Here is a 25,230-nt window from a genome sequence, read left to right as displayed (position 1 = left end):
TGTAATACAAATAAATTAGTGGTAGTAAACAATTTTGTGAGACATGACCAGCTAGTATTTTCCAGGGGCATTGATGATGACAGCAGAAAAAAAAAGATAAATCAGTTGTTAAGAAGCCAGATTCCAATTTGTCTGAATGGAAAAACTAAAAAAAAAAAAAGGAATCTTGCACCTTTGTGCAAGTTATATGTGACATTCACTATTTGAGAACACATGAGTATTTGGATTTTTGGAACAACACAAACATGGGAACCGCATAACTCCCATCAAGACGACGAATCAGCTGAGCAGTACGACGACGACGACATGATTTGTTCTGCGCGACATAATAGTGTTTGTAGCTCTTCAGACTCAAGTTTAAATAATAGACAAGATGTGATCCGCTTTGGTTCAATCATTTAGCAGTGTCCCCACATGTGTGTTGTCAAACTGTTCTTGTGAGCGTAGCTTTTACCACAAACAGTACAACTAAAGGGTTTCTCCCCCGTGTGTGTTCTCATGTGTGTTACCAGATGTGGCTTTTGAGAGAAGGTCCGATCACACAGTGAGCAGCTAAAGGGTTTTTCTCCGGTGTGCGTTCTCATGTGCGAGTTCACATAATCCTTGGACGCAAATGTTTTCCCGCAAACGGAACAACTATAGGGTTTTTCTCCTGTGTGTATTCTCACGTGCGTTATCACGTGCGATTTATGCGAGAATGTTTTATTACAGAATGCGCAACCAAAAGGTTTTTCTCCCGTGTGTGTTCGCATGTGTGTGCTCACATAATCTCTCGATGAGAAGGTTTTGGTACAAATTGAGCAACTGTAGGGTTTTTCTCCCGTGTGGGTCCTCATGTGCCTTATAATTTTTTCTTTAGCAACATTTTTACCGCAAACTGAGCAGATGACATGTTTTTTACGTGTCGGTGAAGTTTTCTTCCTGCTGCCAGTTGTTTCCTTCTCAGAGCATTTTGACATTTTGTCATCATCACCTTCCCAGTCTGCGTCGCTCCTTGATGGTTCTTCCATGTCATCGTCTGACACCGGAGCTAAATGGTCATCCGGTGGTGGTCCTGCATGATGCTCTCCACTTGGACTTTGATGATGAAGCTGTAACCACTTGGCTGGTTTGTCTAAATCGGCTTCGCTCGTCATAACAATGACGTTCAGTGGCAAAGCCTCCTCCTTCTCCTCCTTAACGCAAGGTAGCTGTGAAGCCTCCTCTTCCTCCTTAACAGATTGTGGCTCTGGATCTTCCTCTTCCTCCTTAATGTGAGAGGGTCGTTGATAGTCTTGCTCAAAAGTGGAGCTCTCCACCTGGGGTTGATGATGAAGTTGTTCCTGCTGAACGCCTACAGGAAACATTTAACTTTACTAATGGTATCGGTACTTGGTATCTACTAAAGAGTTGAGTAACCGTACTGGTCTGAGAAAAAATCTGATCAAACATGTTTATTTTTTCCCGCCCATTTTATTGAAATGGAATATTTCTCCCAATATTGGCTATCGGCCTCCATGACTACTAATAATTGGTATTGGCCCTGATCAAAACAAATGTATCACTCTCGAGTCAGAATGTAATATCGGCACATGCCTGTGGACCTTTTTGACGCCTCTCTCAGCAGAACACAAGCTAACAGTGATCAATTTTGTTCCCTCTGAATTACACACAAGCATTTGTGCTTACTTTCATTTTCTTACTTACTCGTACAATACAACTTGGTGACATCGGACTCCTCCTCTTCCTCCTTGATTTGCAAGGCCAGTGGATTCTCTGCTTCACGAGGGGGCATGGGTTCTTCTTGGCGACCACTCAGTTGTGGCATGTCTGGAGAACACAAGTGACATAAGGAGGAGTCCAAGTTCCCCAAAAAGGAAAGCTCAGTCATTCCACAGTCTCGATATGCTTCCATCTTCAAGTCAATATTACCTGCTACTCTTTTTGCCTCTCGACTTAGACTTGGTTGGTGGAGGTGTGATGTGGACTGTAGCATAGGTTTGTGCTGCCCACTCAGTCCAGATCACTTTCATTCCAAGGATGAGGTTTACCTGTAAATAAAAGGGGCTCGATTGGCATGAAGAAACATTTTTCTAGTTTCTTCATTTTGAAATGGTTTTGCGCTGGTCTAATCGGCTACGAACAGGGCAAACTAATGAGAGCATCCCAAAATGCCGTTGAAGAATACAACTGAGTGATCGTATTTCAACGGAGGATATTTCACCTGTGACAAAGTGATCAGAGCAAACTCGGGAAAAGTCTGGGTTTGGTAGATTGGCCCTATTGCCAGCCACGGCCGTCTTTTTTTCTGGCGTCAAATCCTCGATTGGTGATTACTTTTGGGAAACCCCTTCCACCCTTTTCCCCTTGATTTCTCCTCGACGTACGTATTAGGCATGGCAGACGCCCTTCTTGCTTCGACGAACAATAACAAATAAAGCGTTGTTGTGCAGCTTGACTTCCGAAATGGACGCGGGCGATGCATTCTGGGTGCACCTAAGATCTTTAAGATATTTCACCTGCAAATTTGGAAACAGTGGATTTTGATCTGTTGATCGCAGTCAGCCAATGTTGTCTTCGTTCGCTTTTCTACTGGGTGCCGAGTCCAATCAATCTAGCTCGCTTTACCTAGATTGAAGACTACAGAACTCACTTTGGGTAATTTGAGTGGAGGAGACTGCATTCATTTGTTGTAGTTGCCATTCGCTCTTCGTCCTTGTGTGTGCGGAAAGGTTCTTTTTCTTTTTTTTTTCACCGCATCACCTCGCGTTTTGTTTCTCGACCATTGAGACGCCGACTTCCGTGTTCTTCTTCGGTGGTAGTTCAACGGCATCCCGGCACCTCCGCCATCTTGCGGTGATATCAATGAGTGCAGTGAAGGAAAAATGAAAAAGAAAACAAAAATTCTGCACTTTGGAAACGTAATATATTTGAATGTATAGTATAATGACTATTTTTTTTAAAGAAAATGTACGATTATTGTATCAATTCTAAATACGTCACAAACATATACACCTTGCAAAGAATCAGCTCTGCAGTACAATGAAGAGAAGAACAATGATTTATGTTGCCCTTCACAGCTAAACAGAACATTTACAGCACTTCAAAAGATGAGAATAAAAAAATAATAATAAAAGAAAAATTTGTTCCATCTTGAAAGTGGTGCAGAAAGCCTTTATCACATAATTTGACATTACATTTAGGGATGTATAAAAGCACCCAGGGCCAGCGGAAAAAAATAGAGTATTTCTTGTTTAGGAGAAAACCTGTTAAGACAGTAAAATATTTTTTTTTAATCAAATTGAGGTTGCTTGGGTATTAAACGCTACCTCAAAAATAAGAGTTATAAAACAAAAAAAAATCTGACTGCTGCTACCAGGAGCTGAAGTCCCCAAAAGTGCTCTTTCCTTTTGGCTTCTTGGCAGCAGCGACGCTACTTGTCGAAGGACCGCTTTCTTCTTCTGTAGTCGGACGTTTCCTGGACGACGACAAGGTTAACGTCGCACACAAATTCATGCCACGAGGATACTGAGCTCATTTAAATTTGGGATGAACCCGAGTTTGTGGTACGGTGCTGGCATGTTTGGATAAGGCTTTCGAGAGCGTCATAGTTGCCGCTTGGGAAAGTTAAGTCATTCAAGTATTTGTTTAAAGGCTGAAAAGATCAAACAGGAGCTTTTTTTTTTAAAATTCATGCTAATAACTCAGCTGTCAGATTAAAAAAATAAATAATGTAATATCATAAAAAAATAATATCAATAACGAAAAATATCACCCATGGGCCACTTACACTGCTGCGGTGGGGTTAATATATTTGCCCACGCCTTGCTTGAAGGCCTTAGGCACCAGTGCTTCATTGGTTATCCTCGAGGTGGCGCTGGCCAGCTGCTGCTCTTCCTCCCGCTGCTGCTGTTGCTCCTTCTCCCGCTCGGCGGCAATCTGAAAGGCAAATCCAAACTGAAAATCGTGCTCGGTTCCAAGTGCTGCGAGGATCCGCTGCAAACAAACCAAACTTGAGCTAACCTCAGCGTCGGCCTCTTCGTACGGGTCCACAAACACGGTCGCGCTTATGATCTTGATCTCAGACTGTTGAAGAGAAAAACACTGAATTTAGGAGAACATCGATACATTCGTATATGCTTATATAACACATTTCATGTCCAAAATGAAAATGGTTACATTTGACTCGACTGCACGCTACACGAGGAGTCCTCGTCAACTGCTGCGTGGGAACTTTTTTGTCTCTTCTTCAGAGTTTTTTTTCCCCCCCCCACAGTCCACAGTGCTATCTCACCTTTGGTTTGTCTGTTTTGGGGTCACTCTCCACATTCTCCATGGCTGTCAACGTTTCGAACCCACCAACAACCCTGTTGTGGGAATGATCGTAAAATGGGCGCAGCTCAGTGAAACCTCCACCAGGGGCAGGATTCTGATGTTTGTCTCGTGTGTGCATGCTAGCCAAGCGCTCACCTTCCAAACACCGTGTGTTTCCTGTCCAGGTAGGCGCAGGAGCGGAATGTGATGAAGCTGATGGAAAACACAAGAACATGCTCAAATGGCAAATCTCTTCTCTTTGCAAGAAACTTGAAAATACGAGAGGCGATGCCTTACAACTGGGACTTGTTGGTGTTTGGACCAGAGTTAGCCATGCTAAGAATGCCCCGGCCCGTGTGGGACAGGTTGGGTCGGAACTCGTCCTTGAAAACTTTCCCCCAGAAGGATTCTCCACCTGCGGCCGACATACGTAGACACTGGAGCAATCAGACAAGTGCAAATTCTCGCGGGTCGGATCCGGCTTGGGCAAACGTACTTGCTTGTGGCAAATAAAAACAAAACAAAAAATAAACATCTGATGTGTGACTTTAGAGGTTCTGCTATATTTGACTTGACAAACCATCAAGCGAGCAGTTGATGACGGCAAACGACTCAAGTTGCACTGGAGGCGCTTTACGCTTCCGCCGCAACATACGCTTTGATTTTAGCGGCGGCCCCCACTTCCATGTCTACACACTCCCCCTAAAAGGAGATGCGATACACAGACGGGCTGGGCCGTTTGGTGTGCAAGGTTCTGAGTAGAGTGTGGGGCTGGCAGTACCTGTGCCCGTGCCGGTCGGGTCGCCTCCTTGAATCTGGAAGACCGAGAAGGGGGGGTGGGGGGCTTAGATTTGGCTTAGCTCACCAATGAGGAGAAGAAGGACAACTCGGTTTTTGTGTCCTTACCATAAAATTGCGAATGGACCGGTGGAAGACGGTGCCGTCATAGTAGCCTCTCTTGCACAGCCCAATGAAGTTCTCACACGCTTTGGGAATCTGCCAGAGCACAAGATGCAAAGTGCCATATGCATTTGGGAATTAGCCGCCACTTTCAAGCCACACCTGGACTGCGATCTTTTCAAATACAAAAAGGTACGCGTATATCGCAAAAGTATCGATTATCGGCCATAACAGAAGAATTTATATCGGATATCGGTATCAGCCATAGTTTTCATATCGGTGCATCCCTAGTGAAAACTGTTTTGGACTTTGGCGAATTTTTGTCTTTTAGCGCGGGAATACTGCAAATGCATCCCACGATCTCTGATGATGACATCATGCAAAAATACTTGGAATGATTCACTTCAAGTGACTTTTGACAATGCGTCAGGCTACGATAGTGTTTGTCAACCAACGCTAACGTGTCCCGTCGGATTTTGTTCTACCCCGGTACCGGGTATCCATCATGCGATGTTGTGGCCAGTGAGCGGTGTTGGAGCAAGTGTTAAGTGTTCTTCCAACTAAATATGGGAAACGTAAGCACCGTTCATTAATTCCTAAACAGCGTGAAAAATCACTGTGTGTCCAAGCAGCATTCTGATTGGCTGAAGTGATGGCCAACCGAAATTAAAAAAAAAAACAATACCTTGTCACAGTGCAACTCCACGTTGAGGTCTCCTTTATTGGTGTTCAGGCGCACGTAACCTTTCTTCTTGATGTAGCTGTAGCGCACCGTGTCGTCTGCGATGGCATCTACACTCCCGCGGGCGCACACACATCCCCACCACACACAAATCAGAGTCAGGCGCCTGCTCTCGTTTTACTCCTGGGTGAACTCTGGGTGTCTTATACAATCTCTCATAACGAAATAAAAACGTTGCAGCACAAATGAAAGTTTTGACGGCGCAAACCAACACAAACAAAACGATTTGCCTTAAATTTTGTGTCATCGAAAAGTATCTCCATTTTACTTGAGTTGTAATGTTGTATTTGGAGCCGGGTGTCAGTGGTTTGAGTGGACTTGCCTGCTTGGTTGGTGGTGGCCGGCGTCATGGCCGTTGATGTGAAGGAGGCGGCCACTCGACCCGTCGAGTAGTGAGCCTGGAAGATAAACATTCTTTTCTGCTTTTGGCGTCGAGTGTGCCGCTTTTGTCCGCCTTTGCGCACACTTGCCCCACGTGAAGGAACGCGCAATTGCGCATCCCGCTCATGGGAGTGCGTCAGCCCGGGCGAGCGAGATGTTGGCGCACTCTCCATGGAGGTCCAAACGGCCAACTTGGCAGGCACGTAGAAACGTGCCATCCGTGGCCAGATTTTACACATCGGTGCAAACAAAGCACGCAACCTGAATTTTGTTCAAATTTGTACATTTTTTGCAATCGTCTCAGCATCACTGCTTGAGCTTTTGCCTATTGAAGCTTCTTGCAGTTTTGTTTTGGCCATATTTGAATTTCTAAGCTTGTGTTTGGCTCCCTCCTGTGCCACATCCTTGCGTTGTTGACGCGCTTGGCCCGCTCCGCCCTCTGAAGTTGCCAATGTGAATTGTGGCAAAATGCGGCATCTGCTGCGTCCACTCACCGTGTTGAGCTTGTCCGTCTTCTTGGCCTTAGGTTCCTTCATGGTGGCGGCCAGCAGCTCGTCCCCCTTGTAGTCCTTATACAGCTCGGCCAGGGTCTCCCGGGTCTCCAGGTTGGTGGTCTTTAGGTGGTACGAGGGGTCGCGCTTGGCCTTCTCCTCATCTGCATTGCAACAAAACAGCTTTGTTATTACCTTATATTGACAGTTGAGAAGCAAAAATCTGATGGACATCTGACCAGGATCCAGCACTTTGAGGTCGTTTTTCACATGGAAAAAGTTGGCCACATTGAACTTGTCCAGGTTGCTTGGATCCTGGCGGGGAGAAAGAAATGAACCTCGAGTTCCTTCTTGATGACTCTTTTAAACGGCACGCTTCAAAGAAAAACAACCTGAAGCGTGATGATGTCTTTTCTGGTAAATTCTTCATCAGTCAACAGATCTTTGAAATTTTTCGTCTTAATGTTGAGCTGCTCCACTGCCTGAAAACACGCACACGGCAGGCAGAGACGTAAGTCGTCCCAGTTGGTCACAACGTATTTATATTCCTCGTTTCACATTTGAATATGAATCCCTTTTGCTCGTTTGCATTTTTCTTCTCATACTTGCGCAACTTTTCAACATCTAATCGTGTATTTTGTGTGTGTGCACACGTTGTTGTGACTCACCTCATTGGAGTAGACATTGCCGGTGACCTTGTTGGCGAGGATGTGAGAATTGTTTGTGAAGACCGAGTACAGAACAGGACAATGATATTTGCCTGGTGGAATGTTCATGATCATAAGCGGGCGAGACTTTTGAGAAAAAGCACATTCATTGCATTCGTAAGTAACTGGAGCTTGACAATGACCTTCGTTGTTCTTGGAAAAGTTGAGCTTGACCAGTGACTTGGCCTCCAGTTTCTGCGTAGGAAAACAAATGAAAAGAAACTCTGTGCAAAGGTGAATCCAAACTGTGAATATGCCCAGGTGCCAACGTGATGAGCGTTACCTCTCCAGATATGGGATTCGTCCCATACCTCTTGATCCAAGGAATAATGCTCCTAAAAGAGAAGAGAACACAGCCAAATCAATATAAAACCAAAAGCTGCTCGTGATCAAACGTGAACGTACTCACAGCAGGTCAAAGACGACACCGTCAGCAGTGCACATGGGATAGGAAAACGGCTGAAGGGACAAGCTGGGGAGCAAGACAAAAAAAACAGAGAGGATCACAGTCACGTGCACTTCGGTGCACATCGCAACATCAAGCCGTTTTGAGCAAGGGGCGCACCTGCAGTGGTCGAACGGAAGGCGTCTGAAATTGGCCTGCGGGATTTCTGACGGGCAAAACAAAAGTTGATATTGACAAACAACATTCACAATAGGGGACTCCATGTTTGTAAACAAGGACAGAACCACACAACTGACTAAGAAGCTTAAAATGACAGACATTCATTTTGAAAGTGCCACAATGAAAAGAAAAGTGATATGAAAAATTATATATCTTCCCGCATGTCTCCCCGCTGCAACACAAATTGATTTCAATTCAAACTAGAATTGGCAATTTCTGGAGAAATTGCGTGTGAAGGCGAAGGCACTTCACACTATTGTGGGACTCGAAATGATGATTAAATGACATAAAATTGGTAAATTGATGATTAAATAAAATAAAAATGTTAAATTAATGATGATGATGAAAATAATTATTAAAGTGATGTGTTAAAATTGAATGAATGAAAAAAAAATATTGGTCAAGCCGGATTCGAACTCGCACGGGAACAGCGCTCGTGCTTCAAATTCCAGTCTCTTCTTACTGAGCTAAACAGCGGCTTAGTGTTGCTGTGGTGGAATGATGATATTAAACGAGAAATAAAAATGGTACATGCCGTTAAAACGGTAAAATGATGTTTTTAACTTAAAATTAAATGAAAAACTAAATGAATGATGAAAATAATTGTTAAAATGTGTTAAAATTGAATGAATGAAGAATTAATGAATAAAAAAATTATGTCCAACCGGGACTCGAACTCGCTCGCGGACGTGGCTCGTGTTCTTAGGATCATTGTCTTCTTACTGAGCTAAACAGCGGCTTAGTGTTGCTGCGGTGGAATGGTGATATTAAACAAGAAATAAAAACGGTAAATGCCGTTAAAACGGTAAAATGATGTTTTTAACTTAAAATTAAATGAATAACTAAATGAATGAATGGAAAATAAATAAATAAAAAATAAAAGAGTTAAATAAACGAGTTAAGGAAAGAAATCATGAAAAAAGTTGTCAGATGTCAAAATTTGAACTCACTCCTGAACGTCGCTCGTGTCTAATGTGCCATTAAGAATGAATGGGGGATTTTAAGGCACAAATTTGCTAATTATGCAAAAACGGTAAATGTTATGAACAAATAAAATACTAGCAGTCATGCCGTGAATTTTTGGAACGTGTGAAAGTTGGAATGGAGTGAATCGGTTAAAGCATGTGGGAGTAGTTAGGTGTCAAAAAAGTGGGAGGAATAAAGTAGGATAATAATAAGAAGAAGAAAAATAAAGTAGAATAACAATAGTGTGAAGGCCTTCGCCTTCACACTAATGATCAGGGCCGACTGAATAACGGAACATTTGAATCAATTGTGTTGCAGCAGCAGGGCCCGCCGAGAGTCGTAGAAAAACATCGGCCCTCGAAAAACAGGCTTGAGAACTCTTGCCGTGGATTAAAAATGTCCTGATTTGAAAAGATAGTTGATCTTAACTTACCCGCCCGCTTGCCTCCATAGAAGTTGGTGTACTCAGTACACGTAATATACCTGCGTGGGCGAAGAACACGACGGTTTTAACGGAGGAAAGCAGACAGTCGTGCTGGTTTGGGATGACCTCAGACAACGGCGAGAGTAAACGCCATTCATTTTCATAACGATGGGTTCAAAAGTAATAATTTCAACACGTTTGAATAAGCGATAAACAGCACGTTAGCATTGGCCACGGGAGCTAACAACAACAACAGGCGTGTTGTAACTGTGCGGTGACGGCACATAATCAAACATAATTACATATAATCGAAACTTACATTTTGTCCTTTTGATGCTGCCGCTTCCCCATGTTGGCGTCTTTTGGTTGCAAAAAGAATCAAATGATGTTTTGAGGAGAGAAATTTTCACTAACTTGACTCGGATGTTGACGTTTTTCTTGTGTTTAATGACGGTTGGCAACCAGCTTCTATAGCGCATTACCGCCACCAATCGGACTGGAGTATTGTTACTGTTCTTCTTCGTTGTTTAATCGGAAGGTCACTTCAGCGCCCTCATTGGGCAAACCCTTCAAGTTGATAAATTTTTTTGCACGTTTCTAGTCATTAAATATAGATCGTATTTATGATAACCCACAAGATATTTATTGGTACAAATAATTTTAGGCAAATACATCATAGTAATGATAAGAAATCTCTTTTTTTTTTTCAATAAATGACTTAAATAATCTGGATATTGTATATCTGACCTGACCAATTATTGAAGTACTAAACTTTAGTAACTAAAGCATGATTTTTTAGTAACTAAAGCATGATTTTATAAATAATGTATTGTATACTATTTATAAAAAACGCGTATTGTTACTCATATGGTATTGAAATGCTTTCATCAAATTGAATACAAACCAAAAAGAAAACCTTTTCACACCAACATTTGGTGTGAAATGTTAAGATTGTTAAGAAATGCTTTTAATGAGAAGCAGGGAGACAAACGTGCCAAAACACGTACAGTTAGTTTATTTCCTCTTGGCATTTTATAACGGAAGATATTTGCATATTTACATTGGGGGTGGTGTAATTCTTCACAGAGGGTCACAAACCAAAACTTGAGGTGAGCACGGCGCGCCAGGTGTGTGGGGGGGGGGTGTTAGTGTAGTTGTACGTTCACGCTTTTAGAAGCAAAGACACGTGAGGAACACAAGCTTTGACCGACACCCTTTCAAAAAAAAAAAAAAAAAAAAAAAAAAAAAAAAAGGTTGAGATGTTTGATGAGTTTGCACCTGAGTTCCAACCGCCTTTAACAAAGTTTGAACATCCATTGTTAGCCACATCATCGCCCTTGGAGCCCATATCAGTCAGGCGGAAGCTTGTAGAAGAACACAAACGCATTCAACAGCAGACGCAAAAGACAATGACAAAGTTGTTCGTTTTTGTTGTTCCTTCAGAGAACACTTCTGGTTTGCAGGACAATACGAACACACGTCCTAGAAACAAATAAAAAAACTCTCTGGTGCAATAAAACAGTCTTTGAGTGTCATCGTCGAAGGAAAAGGAGAGGGGCCAAAGGGGGGGAAATTTTTTTCGCTAATCACCGCAAATCCATCACGGAGACGGCGTCATTGGAGATCGTGACGTGGCCAGCATGCTGCGTTAAAAGGAAAACACACACAAAGGCATTACAATTATGAAGAGTCCCCGTCCCCCTATTTTTTTTTTGGTTTTAAAACTGTTCCCTCAGCGCACCAAAGACACTTCCTATCTTACCGGGGAATCAGCACCTTTGTTTACCGTCAATTTGAACTTGCAGTTTTGCGTCGTCAAGTGTACTCACTGTAAATAGCGGCGGGTCTTTACTGTGAGGGTGAAATCCCTTTTGCTTACATGAGGAGATCTCATTGGTTCCCCGATCCGTCAGTCTGAAGTAGCCCACCCTGGAAGGAAGAAAAGTGAACAATTTTGGTATTTTTTTTTTTTTAACGACAAGCGAGCCTCACTCGTTGAACTTGGGCGAGCAGACAATGGCGATGGACTCGGGTAGCATCATCTGATACGAGCAGTGCGTGTGCAGGTCCACACTGGACAAGAACGCCGTCTGGGTTGGGTGAGTCTAGAAAAAGAAAAACAAAATGAAGAACGTACATAGCGGAGATACTACGCGTATGGAATAATCACACCACCATCAGATATGATTGAGCAAGTCCCCGGAATGAATTTCCGCGACTCCCGCTAGGCTACGTCGTTCCATTAGCGAACTCACACGAATGTGACGGGAAGTAGGTTAGCTTGGACGCTAACCTGCTCCTCCTTCTCGTAAGTCAAGCTTCTCGTCGCGTCTGCACGACGTGCTTGACGAGGTGAACTCGAATGTCGGCGTGACTGGTTTTTCACGTTGCAACTACACTGAGAGGAGTTTCCGCTTTGGAGGTTGACTCACGTGGATCCAGCCCAGGGTGATGAGATCATACTGGTCCTGTATGAGGAAGAGTTCCTCTTCGTTTTCCGTGTCGCAATAGTCTGGGCCGCCGCACTGCTTGGGAACGATGACGTGCGTCACGGTGAATGTGTTTCTGGTCTGGAAAGTTAACAATTGGACAGACTTTTTGCCGTCGGCAACACTTAACTGTCAAAAGAAGTCAATTGACGTTCATATTGAGATGTCAAAACATCAAATATAGATTGCTTTACATTTACGGGCAAGTAGTGGAGATGGCCCTATTTTTCTCATAAAATCAATATTTGGATATTGGGCTCGAGTACCAGTTTCCCGCAGAGGATGCCGCAGGTTTCCACGGCCCGGCTGGTGTTGGCCTCGGCCAGCCGCAGGAAACTTCGACACACTTCCGATGGCACGAGCAGCTGGCGGAGGGCGTCCACCGTCAGCTCCGCTGGGGGCGGGTAGGACGATAAGGCGAGTTGACAACACAGCGGTTTATTTTTGTCAATTGTAGCCACTCAATATGTCGAAAATCTGCATGAAATGGCAACTTTTGGGCTTAATATCCGTCCCGTCAATTTCTCTCTCTCGCTCATATGCCACTTCTACCGTCAACGTTGGTAGATAGTGCCAAAGAAATGGCTTAAAGCAAGCACGCTTTGACTATTTCTTTCTATTTTCTCCACATGACGTTTTACCATCTTTTCCAGCTAACTTAGCATCGCGCAGCCTGCTCGGTCAGAGATCCCGGGCGAGGTGACGACATTATTGTGGGGAAATGTGTCCAAAATCACCAGGGTCATTGACAGCTTCGTCAATTTTAAAAAGATTTGCCCTAATGTATCATTAATTTCTATTTTCTGTACACGACTTTGTATTTTGCGACCATAAATTGGTGGCTACAATTCCGAATGGCAAACTTGTCTTCGAGCTACACAGTGGCCACAATTCAAAACGTTCTCCTCACATGTTAAGCCTGGGGCTCATCTCTTGGTGTCCACACACTTACCATTGTTTCCGGGGCTGGCCAGCGAGCCGGGCTTGAGGGCACGATCGAAGCTGGGCGGGGCTACGGATGAGGGAGGGCAGTTGGCAGATGGGTCCCTGGGGCTGTGCGGCGGGGTGGGCGAGATGAGCGGCGGGCCTCGGATGCCCGGGATGAGCGGTGCGTCCGGGGGAGGTGCCGGGGGCTGGCCCAACTCCAGCAGAATGCGTTGGCGCTCTCGCTCCAGATCCTGGCGCCGGATCATCTCCTCAAAGGCGCTGAACTGCTCCTGCTCTTGCTGCCGCCGCTGCATTATGGCCACGCGTTCCCGTTCGGCATCCAGCGCCTGCTGACGGGACTGCTGCAGAGCCAGAGCCTCCTCCTCGGCTTTCTGGAAGGAGCATTATCATCTGTTAGCATTAAGCTAGCAGACTTTTTAAGAGGAAACTGGTTCAGTTAGTAGTTGATGTTTATGTTAGTTTTGGGAGGGCATTTATGAGTACAGATTTACGGTATCGGCACTGATACTGGTATGGTATTGGTGCAACCCAGTGTGTCTAAAACGTCCCATTTTTAGATAATATTCTCCAATGTACTGTAAATTCTGTTGGTTAAGCATATCCACATCGTATATACTCTTTATGGACCTCTAATGTGCCATTTCCAGACAAAATGCCTTTTTTTTTTAAGTGAAGGTTTGTATACATACTTGTAATGCACCATATTTAGATCATGAATGCGCTGTGAACCTCAAATGAACCCAACTTGCAGCAAATGTGATGTCTTTCCATGTTACGTATCTACTTAAAATGTCTCTTCAAGATCAAGAATACTTTATTGTCCCCTTGGGGCAATTTGTTTGCAACAGCAGTTAAAAAAAAAAAAAATGCGTGAGGCGTAAAGTAAATGGGAAATTCTGATGTTCGAGGAGAATGTTTAGCGAAGCAATAATAGCCACCTGCCTGTATTGTCGTGTTTACCTTCTTGACACGGTACTGCTCGTAGTCTTGCTCAAATCTCTTCAGAAGTGCTTTTTTCAAGATCTCGGCTTGAGGAAAGGCCACATCCTTCAATTTCTGGAGGATAAAACAAATGTGAAGAAAGCATAACAAAAGGTTTGGCAGACTGTTTGCGTGTACCTTTTGCGTGTCTTTTTTCTCTGGAATATTTGCCGTTTTATAATCCAGGTGCTTGGGAAGTTTTTCGACAAAGAGCCTACGTGGCGGAGACAAGGAGAAGGTCAAGATTGCTGGGACACATCGCAACACAGTCCTGGGGAGGCATCTCTTACGTGATGTACTTATTGTAGAGGATGAAAGCGCGTTCGATGTTGCCTTCCTCGGCATAGATGTTGGCCATGCGGATCATCTCCATGCCCGAGCGGAAGTAGCGGCGCAGGGGCATGTCGTCGTTAATGTCCACCCAGCTCCCCTTCTTGGTCAGAATGCGGACGCGCTCCTCCGGTGGTAGACTGACATCACTGTGGTCTGCCATGGCGGCGACCCAACCTCGGACACTAGAAACACAAAACCTAGGGCTGCAGTGATTAATTGACACACTTGAAGATTTCAAATAAAAGTGCCATTTCTGCCTCAAAGCTCTGCAGGAATCTTTTTTTAACCACACGATTGCCAACCATACACTTTTGGTGAAACGTGTCACTCGAGCCATACACTCTCAAAAGATTGCGAAGGTTGCAGTAGTAATTAATGTGCTACATTTGAGCCATTACAGCTACTGAAGTAACTTTTTGGGATAAATTGGACTTCAAGTTGTTTACTTGCAACACTTTTTTTTTTTTAGCTCTGATAAATTGAGCTTGAGCTTTGTTGATGTATGTTAGTGACATGCAGAACAATGAAATGCTCTGACAGAAGATTGACCTTATAAATATGTCAGTAAATTGAGAAGAGATGATTATTTTTGTACATTTACATTTTGTATAAGTTGTTTCTTTGTGTTATGTAAGAATTTGGAATGTAAAATGTGAGTCTTGACTCAATGGTAAACGTTGCCCTAATCTAATGTACTTGACAGCTAAAGCGTCCTCAACTGCCCACTTTTGAACAAATCATCTTATACGGCACGGCGAGTTCTGTGTTTTGTTGTGGATACAATGAAAACTGTGACACATTAGTGTACATGCCGAAATAAACAAATGAATCACTAACTTTTTTTCCACCGCCGGGACGTGGATAAACACAATTTACAACCAGAAAATGTCACAGTTTTTGTGCGAGACAAACGGCACAAAATTATCATAAAATTACGGTACAACAATCAAAGTAGTATGAATGTGTCCCACATTAAAACGTGCTTTTTTTCTGTCTCATAGTGCTTCGAAAATGTCTAATTTAACACAGTCAGATGGATGCCATGGATGTCGCGTTAGCCACATGTAGCTAACCAGGTCATTATTTTACATGAACGAACAAGAACAAAACAAAACAAAACGGCCGCATAGGCGATTTGGCAACTTCCTAACCTGGTCGCGGTGTAAAATGGAGATTCTACATGTAGCAAGCCCCAATCGGTACCCAACTCCGGACTCGCAAACCAGATTAATGGAGGGAACTGCGCCGACGAGATGATATCCGAACACTTCCGCAATTACATCTAGTCTCAGATGACGCATTGTCACGTGAGGGGAGGGATGCATGTGGTTGGATGACTCAGTGTTTATTAAATTAAAACAAAAATGCTCTCAATTACTTGGAGAAGTATAAAAAATTTTCCTACGTTGGTTGTTTGAATTACTTCAAAAGTACAAAATTACAAAGTTAACTGGCATAAAAAAAAAACCTTCCAAACTACAAGTACCTTCTAGTTCAATTTTACGTAGCGGTTACGATGAATTGGTCAAAGTTATAAAGAAATTGCTTCTCTCACAGCGAGGCTCGTTGGTCTAGGGGTATGATTCTCGCTTTGGGTGCGAGAGGTCCCGGGTTCAAATCCCGGACGAGCCCAACTTTTACCAGGGGTAGTGATAAGTTATTTCATACCAACCAATAACATAAGTCTGTACATTTCCGGTTAATCATTATATATTTAAAATATAAATGTAACATTTCAAACTGGTGACGATGATGCAGTACCCGAGTAAATCGTGTGGGGTCGTTTGTGACGTTACGCCGGAACATAACTCCAGCGCTCGACCATGCTCCGGTCTGAGCATTTGATTTCAACTCAATGGGCAGAGCAAGGAAGACAATGAAGCGGCGGAATCAAACCATCAGCGCTCTCTGACACATTCCCGCTCAACCACCGTTCTCCTGCAAAAATCAATGCGATATCGCCGGCGTGTCAGTGGCACGGCTGCCGTGGAGTCGAGCTGACCGTCAAAGCTGCTCTTGAGGCAGCATCCGCGGGCAAGGTAGGGAAGCTAATGAAGGATTGAAAGCTAACGTACGCTACCTGCTGGCTAAGCTAGCCGCACAACGCCAACTGAAATTAAAATAATTTTTAAGACAACGCGACGGGAAACAAAAAAAATCAACTAAGCAGTCGTGATTGTGGTCCACGCAGGGACGTTTCTTCCAAAGGTGTTCTTTTCTCTCCGTTTATATCAAGGGAGGTGAATGAGTGAACATCAAAGTCCTTACGTGGAAGTCAAGATCACGTTTGTCCCTCCTGTTGGAATACTCTTCAAACTACAACATTAGAAAATAGACTGTTGTTATGAAACTCATCTTGTAGTCAAATATTATTGGTTTCGGTCCAATAAATAACCCAAGGATACAAGTGCGGACTTTAAATAGATGCAAATAATAACAATCACACAAGTTCATTTTCAATACAAGTACAGTAATCCCTCGCTATATCGTTCATTTATCGCGGCTTCACTACATCGCGGACCCCCCCCCCCCCCAAAAAAAATACATTTAAATTGAGGAATTATGGCACGAAAGTTACCAGTAGAAGGGGGGGTGGGTGCCCACACAATTGCAGTACGTACACTTGTACCTTGTTATTAAAAAAAAAAAACTTGTTATGATAATAATAAGAGTTCAGAAACATATTTACAGTATTGTACCTTGTTATAAAAAATATTATAATAATAAAAGAGTTCTTAAACATTTACACTAATTACACTTGTACCTTGTTATAAAAAAGTTGTTATAATAATAAGACTTCTAAAAACATATTTAGAGTGTTTATACTTGAACCACATCTACATGTTACGGACACAACACACGATACGTGTGGATCATATTTATATTTGTTTACATTATTTTCTGTATGTCATTGATACTAGGTGTTAATATAGTATTTACATGTTTGAAATTATTAGTAAATGTTCTAATGATAACATATGCATTTATATGGTTTGATATACATTTATTGATACACAGAAAATGTATGTATGTGAAAAATGAATCACGGGTGGTCTTGGAACCAATTAGCCGTGATAAACGAGTGATTACTGTAGGACCACTCTTAGTACACCTTCAGTGCACATTGTGCCACTCATCGTGGTGTTGGCGCCTTGGTCAACCAGGCGCAGTACGGTGTATTATTGTACTGGCAAGGAAGCTACTCTGTCTGGTCGCCAGTATGACAGTAATAGTTACTCTTTGGAGAGGATCAAGAACATGTACCTGTGAATATTGGTTTTCAAGGTGTGTTGCGACACTTTGCTAATGTGCGTTCAGCCAACCATTGCTTTTAACATGGGGGGGGTCTAGAAATTCAACATTCTGTGAAAGGCCCATTAACAGTGAAGCAGTTAAACAATTGTGGGTTTGGCGTCAAAGCGAGAGAAATACTTGTAAGACCAAACATTTAAAAAAATCAACATTTCCCTCCATAGCAAGTTTTGTACATGTGCGACCAATTTATTTTTTTTGTTGGGCGAGGAGGGTTTTATTTTTATGTATTTTAAAACAATAGCCAACTTTCCAATCAAGTAATCGTATAAAAATCGTCAGTCAAATCAAATGGATTAATGCAGCGAGTGTTTCAGTAGTCGGGTTAATGTAAATGCTCAGTGGGCCCGCCGGGTTCAAGATAGCCAAACTACTTTGAGAAATGGCCGCTCGAGGCCGCATCTCTCGTTTTACCTAGCGGTGGCATGCACTGAAGCGGGGCGGCAGCTAATGACGGCGCTGCCAATGATGGCTGCGAGGCGACCCGATAATTAGGGAGGTGGGCGGAGCCGGGCGGTGTGGCCTGGGGGTTGCTCACCCTGTAGATACAAATGAGATGAGGAGTTAATGATATGCCACAGTGAGACTTGAAGAATCCTGTGGAGCACTCTGCAGACAAAGTTTCACCTCAGCTCAGAACTTGTTTGGCAGTAAACTTTGACATCTTCAAAACGGAATTGCTTCTCGTCCGCGCCGCATTGAATTCTGCCGAACGGGAATCGAGTCCACTCGCTAGCGAAGCCCAAGGTAGGACGGCTCGATTGCGACGGTGGCGCGATGGCCTTTTTCCTCCAAGCGTCGGGTAGCTGCTCAGCTTGACTATCGGAACGGACGGCGTTATCTGCCGCGCTCCCCCAAACAGGCCTTGTACTCTTGAAGGCTGCGATTGACATTCGTGGCATGTTGCCGCCGTCTCTGTTAACGACCGAACGGCAATTCACCATTTTCTTCAACGTTTGGGTTCTTCTGCTTATGGTTACGATATTCCTCCCAATTCCAGCTCCGCCCAGCGGTACTGCTTTAACGGCCGCGTTGAAGACTGAGCCTTATCGCTGACCTCAGAGAAAGACTCGATAACCACCAGATATCCTTCGGCTGGCTGAAGGTTGCCCTTGCGCCTCCTCTCCGGGCGGCGTCCGTTTGCGTGTTTCCATTGCTTCCCGGGTAGATGAAGCAAGAACATGTACCTGTGAATATTGGTTTTCAAGGTGTGTTGCGACACTTTGCTAATGTGCATTCAGCCAACCATTGCTTTTAACATTGGGGAGTGTCTAGAAATCCAACAGTCTGTGAAAGGCCCATTAAGTGACTTCTGTGAAGTCGAATCATAAGTGTTCTTGGAAATGTTGCAAGAGAAATGCCAAGATCGAGATTTACTCTATGAAGTGCTCATTTGAGAAGATACAGCGGTCAACCAAAAAAAGCTTGCCTGATGGGTCATCGCATTTTTTGGGGCCTAATTAAGGTTCCTTGCCAGGAAAATACAAGTGTCAATGTTTTCCTGCGTTGCGTGCGTCTCCAACTGCAAGTGAGTTAGACATTTCAAAGCAACTAAACAAATAAAAAGTAGCGTCGTAAAGTTTCAAAAAATTAAATATGGTGTCATGTCAGTATTTGCATTTTATCATTATTTGATTCAATAAACAGTCCACACTCAAACGCAAGATTGCCGCGGGCTGTGTGTGATGCGTCGACTTAGCTCATTGGTTGAATCGTTTGTCAAATACGACCCAATTGGAAAAAGATTACAAACTAGTTCACTCTGGGAGTGGTAGCTTGCTCAGCGTGCCAATTGAAGGCCGCCCATCGGTAGTTCGTGAAAACTTGAATCTTGAAAAGCACGATCAGTCATCAAACTGGTTGACTGCCACGCAACATGACTTTCTTGTTTCCTTTCTGAGTCATTTCAACATAAACACACTCGAGTTAATTCGGCTAAATCAAGATTGCGGTATTCGTTTTGATAAAAGGACAAAAACACACTCGAGGCTCAGCGATACCTGGCCTCCCTCACGTTCAAAGAAACAAGCTAAGTGTCACGAAGTCAAAGGAAGGTCGCGTAACAGATGGCACGTAAAGTACGCATACTTTGGACACAAAGCTTTCTTAGTTCCAAATCCATTCCAAAATGGTGGCTACTCAGAAAATGCGGCTGCGTCGTCGCACGGGGTCCTGTAACGTAACGTCCCCCCCCCCCCGACACCGCATCTCTTGTGACTTTTTCCTTCTCGTCGGCAGGTAGAAGCGCAGCAGGCCCGGCAGCCATGTCCACCTTCCGCCGTGGCATCCTCCCATCGCCGGCCTTGGTCTCGCTCCTGGCCTTGATCTCGCTGCTTTATCAAGTCGCGGCTCAGGAGGACGTTCAGAGCCAGTCTCCAGCCCAGGTTCTCGAGGACCTGCTGGCCCGCCACGGCGACAACGACACTATCACCGTGCCGCAGCTGCGCTCCCTTCTGGCGCTCCTCAGCCAGGGCCATGGCAACGCTGAGGCCGACGCAGTACGCCAGGATGTTACCGCCGCGACCGTCCCGCCCAAACTGAACAACTCCAAGGTGAGAGCAAAAGAAGAGCCGGTTCTGTTTCCTAAACCACCTGGCTTCACGAGTCAAAGTCAGAGGCTTGTTTTCAGCTTGGGCAAGTACCTAAAGCGCGTTAGCTGGCTCATTGGAAAAACTACAGATGATTGAGGTCACCGAGTTGTGTCGTATTTGTCCGGCTTATCCTCACGAAGGATTGCCCGCTTGGGTCCGTCGGTTGGAGCCTTTCATGTCCTGCCAGGAACACAAAGTGACTGATCAGGTTGAAGGTTGTGTGGGATTCACATGACTTGAGATCCTGTTAGGAATAACAACACCTGCTGACTATTCATCACACTCGCTTTGAGCGTCGTCTCTTGTCACTCCTTTCTTTATTTATTTTGCATTTTCCAGTGCTTGCCAGAGGACAAGCTGGCCATCTACAGCATGGGCGAGCAGTCTCGTCTGGACGGGCGGGGCTTGCGGGACTTGTGCCCCACCATGCTGCAACAGCTGGATGCCGGCGCCTGCCGCGCCCACGATCGAGCCGAGCCGAGCGGCGACACCTCGCCGAGGCCGACCGACGGCGAAGGTACGACATAATACCCGCCACGAGCCCGTCTCGTCGAAGAAGACTTTAGTCGGAAGCGACTTGAAAATGAAACGTAACGCGTGCACGAGTCGTTGCTGCGCAGTACAAAATCACATGGATTCCAATTTGCTATTTTTTGTTTGTTCAAGAGAAAGAGCAAACAGGTTGGGGGGGGGGGGGGCTTTCAATGTGACTTCTCGGCTCCGGTGAAAACCATTCATCAACTTTGAATTGGTTCTTTTCACGCTGGCTCCGATTGCAGGTTCTCTGGCAGGTCTCGCGCCGGAAACTGGAAGCAGCTCATCCATCGTCTGATGTTTTTGTTGTTTTTCTTGCAGAGCTTTTCCTCGATCAAACTCTTTTAGGCAGGATGTAACTGATTCCGAGTTTGTGTTGTTTGTGTTTTAATGCCTCGGTACAAACCTCCTTCCCCCAGTGTGGGGCTTTTCTTTCCTGAGTGTGTCTGTGGTCAACGTCTTCGCCCTCACCGGAGTCTTCATGGTGCCCGTGATGAAGACGCGCTACATGAAGCACGCCTTCATCTTTTTCATCGCGCTGGCCGTCGGCACGCTCTACTCCACCGCCGTCCTGCAGCTGCTGCCGGAGGTTCGCCGCCCCCCCCACCCCACCACCACCACACCTCGCGTCCCACATCTCACCGCTAGGTTGCACAAGATGCTGGAGGGCTTCACGTCAAAAGTTTCACGCAGCCCTCAGACTTCCCCGGGGCTTGACTTTTTTTTCCTTCCTGTCTTTGTTTGTTCAACGGTGGCTTGTTGCACGGGTTTCTTTCTTCCTCTACTGTGGAAAAAAAACAACCTGGGCTCTCATTTGGCCATGAATGCAAGTCTGTATCCTCTCTTGAGTAATTAAGGGTAATTTGACAACCCTATCCCCAGCCCTCCCCAACCTCTTTTGTCAGGGCAAAGGTCAGAACGTGCTGCAAACACCTGAATGGACAAAAGCATCACTGTGCGTGTGTGTAACTGCTCCCGTTCTTGTGTAGCAACTTAACTGAGCAGAGTTAGAAGGTGGCGCTGGAGACGCACAGTCAGCCTGCTGCCTCACCGAGGACGCAAAGGCTGCCGGCGCCATTCTGGTTCCCCCTTTTTCGCAGTACGATGACTTTAGGCACTTCACTAACAAGCACTTCTGTCTCCCCCCCCCTCTCCCGCCTTTTCCTGCCTCGGTCTCAGTGTGGGGCTACGGGTTCCTGTGTGTGACGCTCATCTCGCTGTGCTCGCTGGTGGGGGCCAGCGTGGTGCCCTTCATGAAGAAAACCTTTTACAAGCGTCTGCTGCTCTACTTCATTGCGCTGGCCATCGGCACGCTCTACTCCAACGCCCTTTTCCAGCTCATCCCAGAGGTAGCCGATTGCCACGACCAAATCCAACGCCAGCTCCGCCCTCAAGTTCCATTTGGTTTAAAACGAGAACATTCGCATCACACCAAAAGTGGACGTGTCGCTCGCGTTCAATAGTTGCCGTCACTCCCCACGAGTGCCACCTTGCGCCGTCATCACGACTGACTGATTTCAAAATCCAAGCAGCAATTTTGCACGTTCTCTGAACAATCCAATTGGTTTCCCGCTCGCCCGGATCGCTCAACAAAGAACAAAGCTAGGACTCGCTAGCGCCAATTGTGCGGCTCAGTTCCGATTTCTAACAGTCAGACTCGAGTCGTGAAAGTACCACTCGGTGGTGCTCGCTGATGTTTCAAGATAGTCGCGAAGGAACGAGTCGCGGACTCTGCGACGGTTGCCATTGCTCCCTCTGGACCTCACTCTTTCTTTGGTTTTGCTTCCCCTGCCTCAGGCCTTTGGTTTTGACCCCATGGTCGACTTCTACGCCTCAAAGTCTGCTGTGGTCTTTGGAGGCTTTTACCTCTTCTTCTTCACCGAGAAGATCCTGAAGATGATCCTCAAGCAGAAGCACGAGGTGAGCGGAGGCACACGGGCGCCGAGTCTCTGGGCAGGCCACGCGTCTGAAGCCGCGCACTATCAAAGTCATACATATTCAGAACTCGCAAACTCTCAGTCTCGACAAAAGCCACACTCAAAGAAAGTCTCAGTCAAACGATCCAGGTTCTTCTCTGGACTGATGATTGGTCGTACGCCCATCAGGGTCACGGCCACAGCCATTACTCGGCCCCGGGCCGAGACGGCGAAGAGGGGGAGAAGAACGGCCAAGTGAGCGGCGGCCGCGCCGTGGGCAACATGGACGCCGGCGAGGGCGAGCTCATGCTGCGCCCCTCGCAAACCCCGCAGGTACCGCTTCAAAGTTTACGAGCTCACTTTTTGCATTCGGAGCGATCTCGTTCAGGACTCGCAGCACGCCTCTTCCTAAAGAAAGCACCTAAAAGAATCCAGAGTCATAAACAAAATCCCGCAAAGTAGCTCCAAAAGAATCCCAAATCACTCGGTTTTTTTTTTTGTTTTTTTTTAATCCCTCAATCTCAGGAACCGCCGAGCGCGGAGGGTGGCGGGCGGGCCAGCGGCAGCGGCGGCTGCCATTGGCTAAAGGGAACGTCGTACTCCGACATCGGAACGCTGGCCTGGATGATCACGCTGAGCGACGGGCTGCACAACTTCATCGACGGCCTGGCCATCGGTGCCTCCTTCACCGCTTCCGTCTTTCAGGGCATCAGCACCTCGGTGGCCATCTTGTGTGAGGAGTTCCCTCACGAGCTGGGTGAGGCTCTTGTGTTTTTAAAAAGTATGACATTACACTGTGCTGTTTGACATTACAATTGTTTATTGTTCGTTTTTTGGAGTCGAGGCTGCAATGGATTCGTTTCATTTCAAGAATTTCACCAGGAACTCTGCGTTATTTATGACTGTGAAATTTGGCAAACATGGCTCCCAAAAATGGTGTCTTTGCATTCGCTAAACAAGACAAATTTCCAAAAGCTATCCGTAGTCTGCCCAATCCTGCCATCCTTTTTGACGCCAACTCTTTTCCAGCTTCTTTTAATTCGAGAAACTATAAACCGCAACTAAATTATTGTCTCATTTGGTTCCTCTTTCTCGGATGCGTCTCCGGGCCCGTCCTCCAGGCGACTTTGTCATCCTGCTGAACGCCGGCATGACCATCCAGCAAGCGCTCTTCTTCAACTTTGTGTCGGCCTGCTGCTGCTACCTGGGGATGGGCTTTGGGATCCTGGCCGGAAACAGTTTCTCCCCCAACTGGATCTTTGCCCTGGCGGGAGGCATGTTCCTCTACATTTCTCTGGCGGACATGGTCAGTACCTGCTTGAGTGACATTGAAATTGTCACCAATGTACTTGTCTGTAAAAGTGGGGCCGCTTGGGGGAAAAGTGGAAGCAAAATAATTGAGGGCATCACCTGACTCTTTTTGTCTTTCCCCTGCAGTTCCCCGAGATGAACGAGGTGAGCCGTGAGGAGGAGAACGCCGGTGGGGGCAGCTTCCTGCTCACGTTCGCCATCCAGAACGCCGGCTTGCTGACGGGCTTCGGCATCATGCTGCTGCTCACCACCTACTCCGGACAGATCCAGCTAGCCTAGCTAGTTGCTTCCGGGACATCACGCGGGTGGCTGGCTGCCTGCCTGGCGCCGCCAAGAAGCCTTCGGGATGTGGTGAGAGCACACCGTTTGGTTCCTGCGCCGTTCTCCCTCCTTTTGGGGATTCAGCTCCCAAAGCAAACAGACTACAGGCTGTTTTTTTGTTTTGTTTTTTCATTGTGTTGAAGAGGAGCGGCGTCAGCCCTTCTTCCATCTTTCAAATGCCGGTCAAACTCCCGCTTTGGTTTTGTTTTTCAGCAGGGTAGTATAAAAAAATGAATCTGCACTTTTACAGGAGAACATTGCGAAGCTCTGCTCATGGATTTAAAGTGACGGCACCGACCAAAGATTTGAAAAGGTTCTCCTCATGGGTAGATTCTACTTCTTTATTGTTAAATTAAAGGTTAAATGACTTACCAGATGACTTACTGCACAAGCAACTTGTTTGGAACTTTGGACATGACGTCATTCTCTGTTATACTTTGTGCGTGCGTGTGTTCTCACCAGCAGTTTGTGTGGAGGCCAAAATGAAGAACATACATCACTTGTGATCTCAATTAATTCAAAGTTAGGCAATTAAATTACTTACACTTATAATTAATCCCAATGTGCTACCTATTATGAATTATTTTCCCAATCGAATGAATGGACAATTTACTCCCATTATGTCGTGAATGAATTAAAATGTGGATTCATAGAGAGGTCCATTTAAAAAAATTAAAACTTATTTTTCACTACTAATTTATTTAATCATTCAATGGTCAGTTGAATTTTAATGTTTGAATCCAGTACTGTTAATAATAGTTGCTTCGTGTTTATTTAATTAAGGCACCAAAAAATCATATATTAGACTTGAACTCTGTGTGAAGACGCACACAAACAAACAAACACTCACACACACACTTTAGTCACTTAGTGGAGTGGGTGTTTGACGAGGTTTGTTTCCAGAGAGTTGCTGACGCTGTTGCATCCTTGAGCAGCAGCAGAACAGATTTGATATCGTATCAACA

The 25,230-nt window shown here is 45.3% G+C and overlaps 4 protein-coding genes and 1 non-coding gene across 12 annotated transcripts; 2 read left to right on the top strand and 3 right to left on the bottom strand.

Annotated features, from left to right (window-relative positions):
* Positions 1-2: 2 nt before the first annotated feature.
* Positions 3-2,773, bottom strand: LOC147058331 (uncharacterized). Of its 3 annotated transcripts, none has more exons than XM_085910822.1 (4): positions 2,633-2,773; positions 1,912-2,030; positions 1,687-1,809; positions 3-1,333 (listed from the first exon to the last, which is right to left on the bottom strand). In XM_085910822.1, exons 2-4 carry the CDS (start codon positions 1,973-1,975, stop codon positions 399-401), a joined length of 1,122 nt encoding a protein of 373 aa, XP_085766948.1. In that variant the 5' UTR covers positions 1,976-2,030; positions 2,633-2,773; the 3' UTR covers positions 3-398. The 3 variants fall into 3 exon arrangements, with proteins under 3 accessions (XP_085766948.1, XP_085766949.1, XP_085766947.1); XM_085910823.1 differs by having other exon boundaries at positions 1,919-2,030; positions 2,633-2,662; XM_085910821.1 differs by having other exon boundaries at positions 2,499-2,644.
* Positions 2,716-10,006, bottom strand: ppil2 (peptidylprolyl isomerase (cyclophilin)-like 2). Of its 2 annotated transcripts, XM_085910810.1 has the most exons (21): positions 9,849-10,006; positions 9,539-9,588; positions 8,080-8,125; positions 7,924-7,986; positions 7,798-7,849; positions 7,658-7,709; positions 7,476-7,567; positions 7,200-7,289; positions 7,047-7,122; positions 6,811-6,971; positions 6,258-6,333; positions 5,879-5,985; positions 5,200-5,289; positions 5,075-5,108; positions 4,591-4,708; positions 4,450-4,506; positions 4,274-4,346; positions 4,003-4,065; positions 3,770-3,918; positions 3,356-3,457; positions 2,716-2,829 (listed from the first exon to the last, which is right to left on the bottom strand). In XM_085910810.1, coding segments are annotated over exons 1-21 (1,584 nt in total). In that variant the 5' UTR covers positions 9,881-10,006; the 3' UTR covers positions 2,716-2,828. The 2 variants fall into 2 exon arrangements, with proteins under 2 accessions (XP_085766936.1, XP_085766935.1); XM_085910809.1 differs by lacking the exon at positions 2,716-2,829 and having other exon boundaries at positions 3,023-3,457.
* A 522-nt stretch (positions 10,007-10,528) lies between these two features.
* Positions 10,529-15,624, bottom strand: LOC147058329 (STAM-binding protein-like A). 3 transcript variants are annotated; one of them, XM_085910817.1, is made up of 10 exons: positions 15,432-15,624; positions 14,238-14,462; positions 14,086-14,161; positions 13,905-14,022; positions 12,971-13,333; positions 12,285-12,412; positions 11,962-12,057; positions 11,522-11,634; positions 11,359-11,458; positions 10,529-11,172 (listed from the first exon to the last, which is right to left on the bottom strand). In XM_085910817.1, the coding sequence occupies exons 2-10, from the start codon at positions 14,438-14,440 to the stop codon at positions 11,116-11,118; spliced, it is 1,254 nt and encodes a 417-aa protein (XP_085766943.1). In that variant the 5' UTR covers positions 14,441-14,462; positions 15,432-15,624; the 3' UTR covers positions 10,529-11,115. The 3 variants fall into 3 exon arrangements, with proteins under 3 accessions (XP_085766943.1, XP_085766941.1, XP_085766942.1); XM_085910815.1 differs by having other exon boundaries at positions 11,962-12,099; positions 15,432-15,622; XM_085910816.1 differs by having other exon boundaries at positions 11,962-12,099; positions 12,971-13,337; positions 13,927-14,022; positions 15,432-15,621.
* A 216-nt stretch (positions 15,625-15,840) lies between these two features.
* On the top strand, positions 15,841-15,912 carry trnap-ugg (transfer RNA proline (anticodon UGG)). The gene has a single exon. It is a non-coding gene; the product is annotated as a tRNA-Pro (tRNA).
* Positions 15,913-16,042: 130 nt separating this feature from the next.
* On the top strand, positions 16,043-24,634 carry slc39a14 (solute carrier family 39 member 14). Of its 3 annotated transcripts, none has more exons than XM_085910812.1 (9): positions 16,043-16,319; positions 19,831-20,144; positions 20,523-20,700; positions 21,137-21,306; positions 22,515-22,637; positions 22,823-22,966; positions 23,159-23,390; positions 23,755-23,939; positions 24,071-24,634. In XM_085910812.1, the coding sequence occupies exons 2-9, from the start codon at positions 19,857-19,859 to the stop codon at positions 24,221-24,223; spliced, it is 1,473 nt and encodes a 490-aa protein (XP_085766938.1). In that variant the 5' UTR covers positions 16,043-16,319; positions 19,831-19,856; the 3' UTR covers positions 24,224-24,634. The 3 variants fall into 3 exon arrangements, with proteins under 3 accessions (XP_085766938.1, XP_085766937.1, XP_085766939.1); XM_085910811.1 differs by lacking the exon at positions 21,137-21,306 and adding an exon at positions 21,897-22,066 and having other exon boundaries at positions 16,044-16,319; XM_085910813.1 differs by lacking the exons at positions 16,043-16,319; positions 19,831-20,144; positions 20,523-20,700 and adding an exon at positions 21,897-22,066 and having other exon boundaries at positions 20,710-21,306.
* The last annotated feature ends 596 nt before the right edge of the window (positions 24,635-25,230 follow it).

The sequence above is a fragment of the Syngnathus leptorhynchus genome, chromosome 4, assembly GCF_054491065.1.
Source record: "Syngnathus leptorhynchus isolate UIUO chromosome 4, UIUO_Slep, whole genome shotgun sequence".
Taxonomy (NCBI): Eukaryota; Metazoa; Chordata; class Actinopteri; order Syngnathiformes; family Syngnathidae; genus Syngnathus; species Syngnathus leptorhynchus.
This window is presented reverse-complemented; position numbering and strand designations above follow the sequence as displayed.

Coding starts and splice junctions, on each gene's coding strand:
- slc39a14 (XM_085910812.1), top strand. CDS start 19,857: ATGTCCACCTTCCGCCGTGGCATCCTCCCATCGCCGGCCTTGGTCTCG. Junction 21,307..22,514: donor TCCTGCAGCTGCTGCCGGAG/GTTCGCCGCCCC, acceptor CCCCTGCCTCAG/GCCTTTGGTTTTGACCCCAT. Junction 22,638..22,822: donor TCCTCAAGCAGAAGCACGAG/GTGAGCGGAGGC, acceptor TACGCCCATCAG/GGTCACGGCCACAGCCATTA.
- LOC147058329 (XM_085910815.1), bottom strand. CDS start 14,440: ATGGCAGACCACAGTGATGTCAGTCTACCACCGGAGGAGCGCGTCCGC. Junction 12,413..12,970: donor GGCCAGCCCCGGAAACAATG/GTAAGTGTGTGG, acceptor ACCCGCCCCCAG/CGGAGCTGACGGTGGACGCC. Junction 12,100..12,284: donor GCATCCTCTGCGGGAAACTG/GTACTCGAGCCC, acceptor TTAACTTTCCAG/ACCAGAAACACATTCACCGT.
- ppil2 (XM_085910809.1), bottom strand. CDS start 9,880: ATGGGGAAGCGGCAGCATCAAAAGGACAAAAT. Junction 5,290..5,878: donor TGGAGTTGCACTGTGACAAG/GTATTGTTTTTT, acceptor GTGCTCTGGCAG/ATTCCCAAAGCGTGTGAGAA. Junction 4,507..4,590: donor AACACCAACAAGTCCCAGTT/GTAAGGCATCGC, acceptor GTTTTCCATCAG/CTTCATCACATTCCGCTCCT.
- LOC147058331 (XM_085910823.1), bottom strand. CDS start 2,662: ATGCAGTCTCCTCCACTCAAATTACCCAAA. Junction 1,810..1,918: donor TAAGTCGAGAGGCAAAAAGA/GTAGCAGGTAAT, acceptor TGTGTTCTCCAG/ACATGCCACAACTGAGTGGT. Junction 1,334..1,686: donor CACCAAGTTGTATTGTACGA/GTAAGTAAGAAA, acceptor TGTTTCCTGTAG/GCGTTCAGCAGGAACAACTT.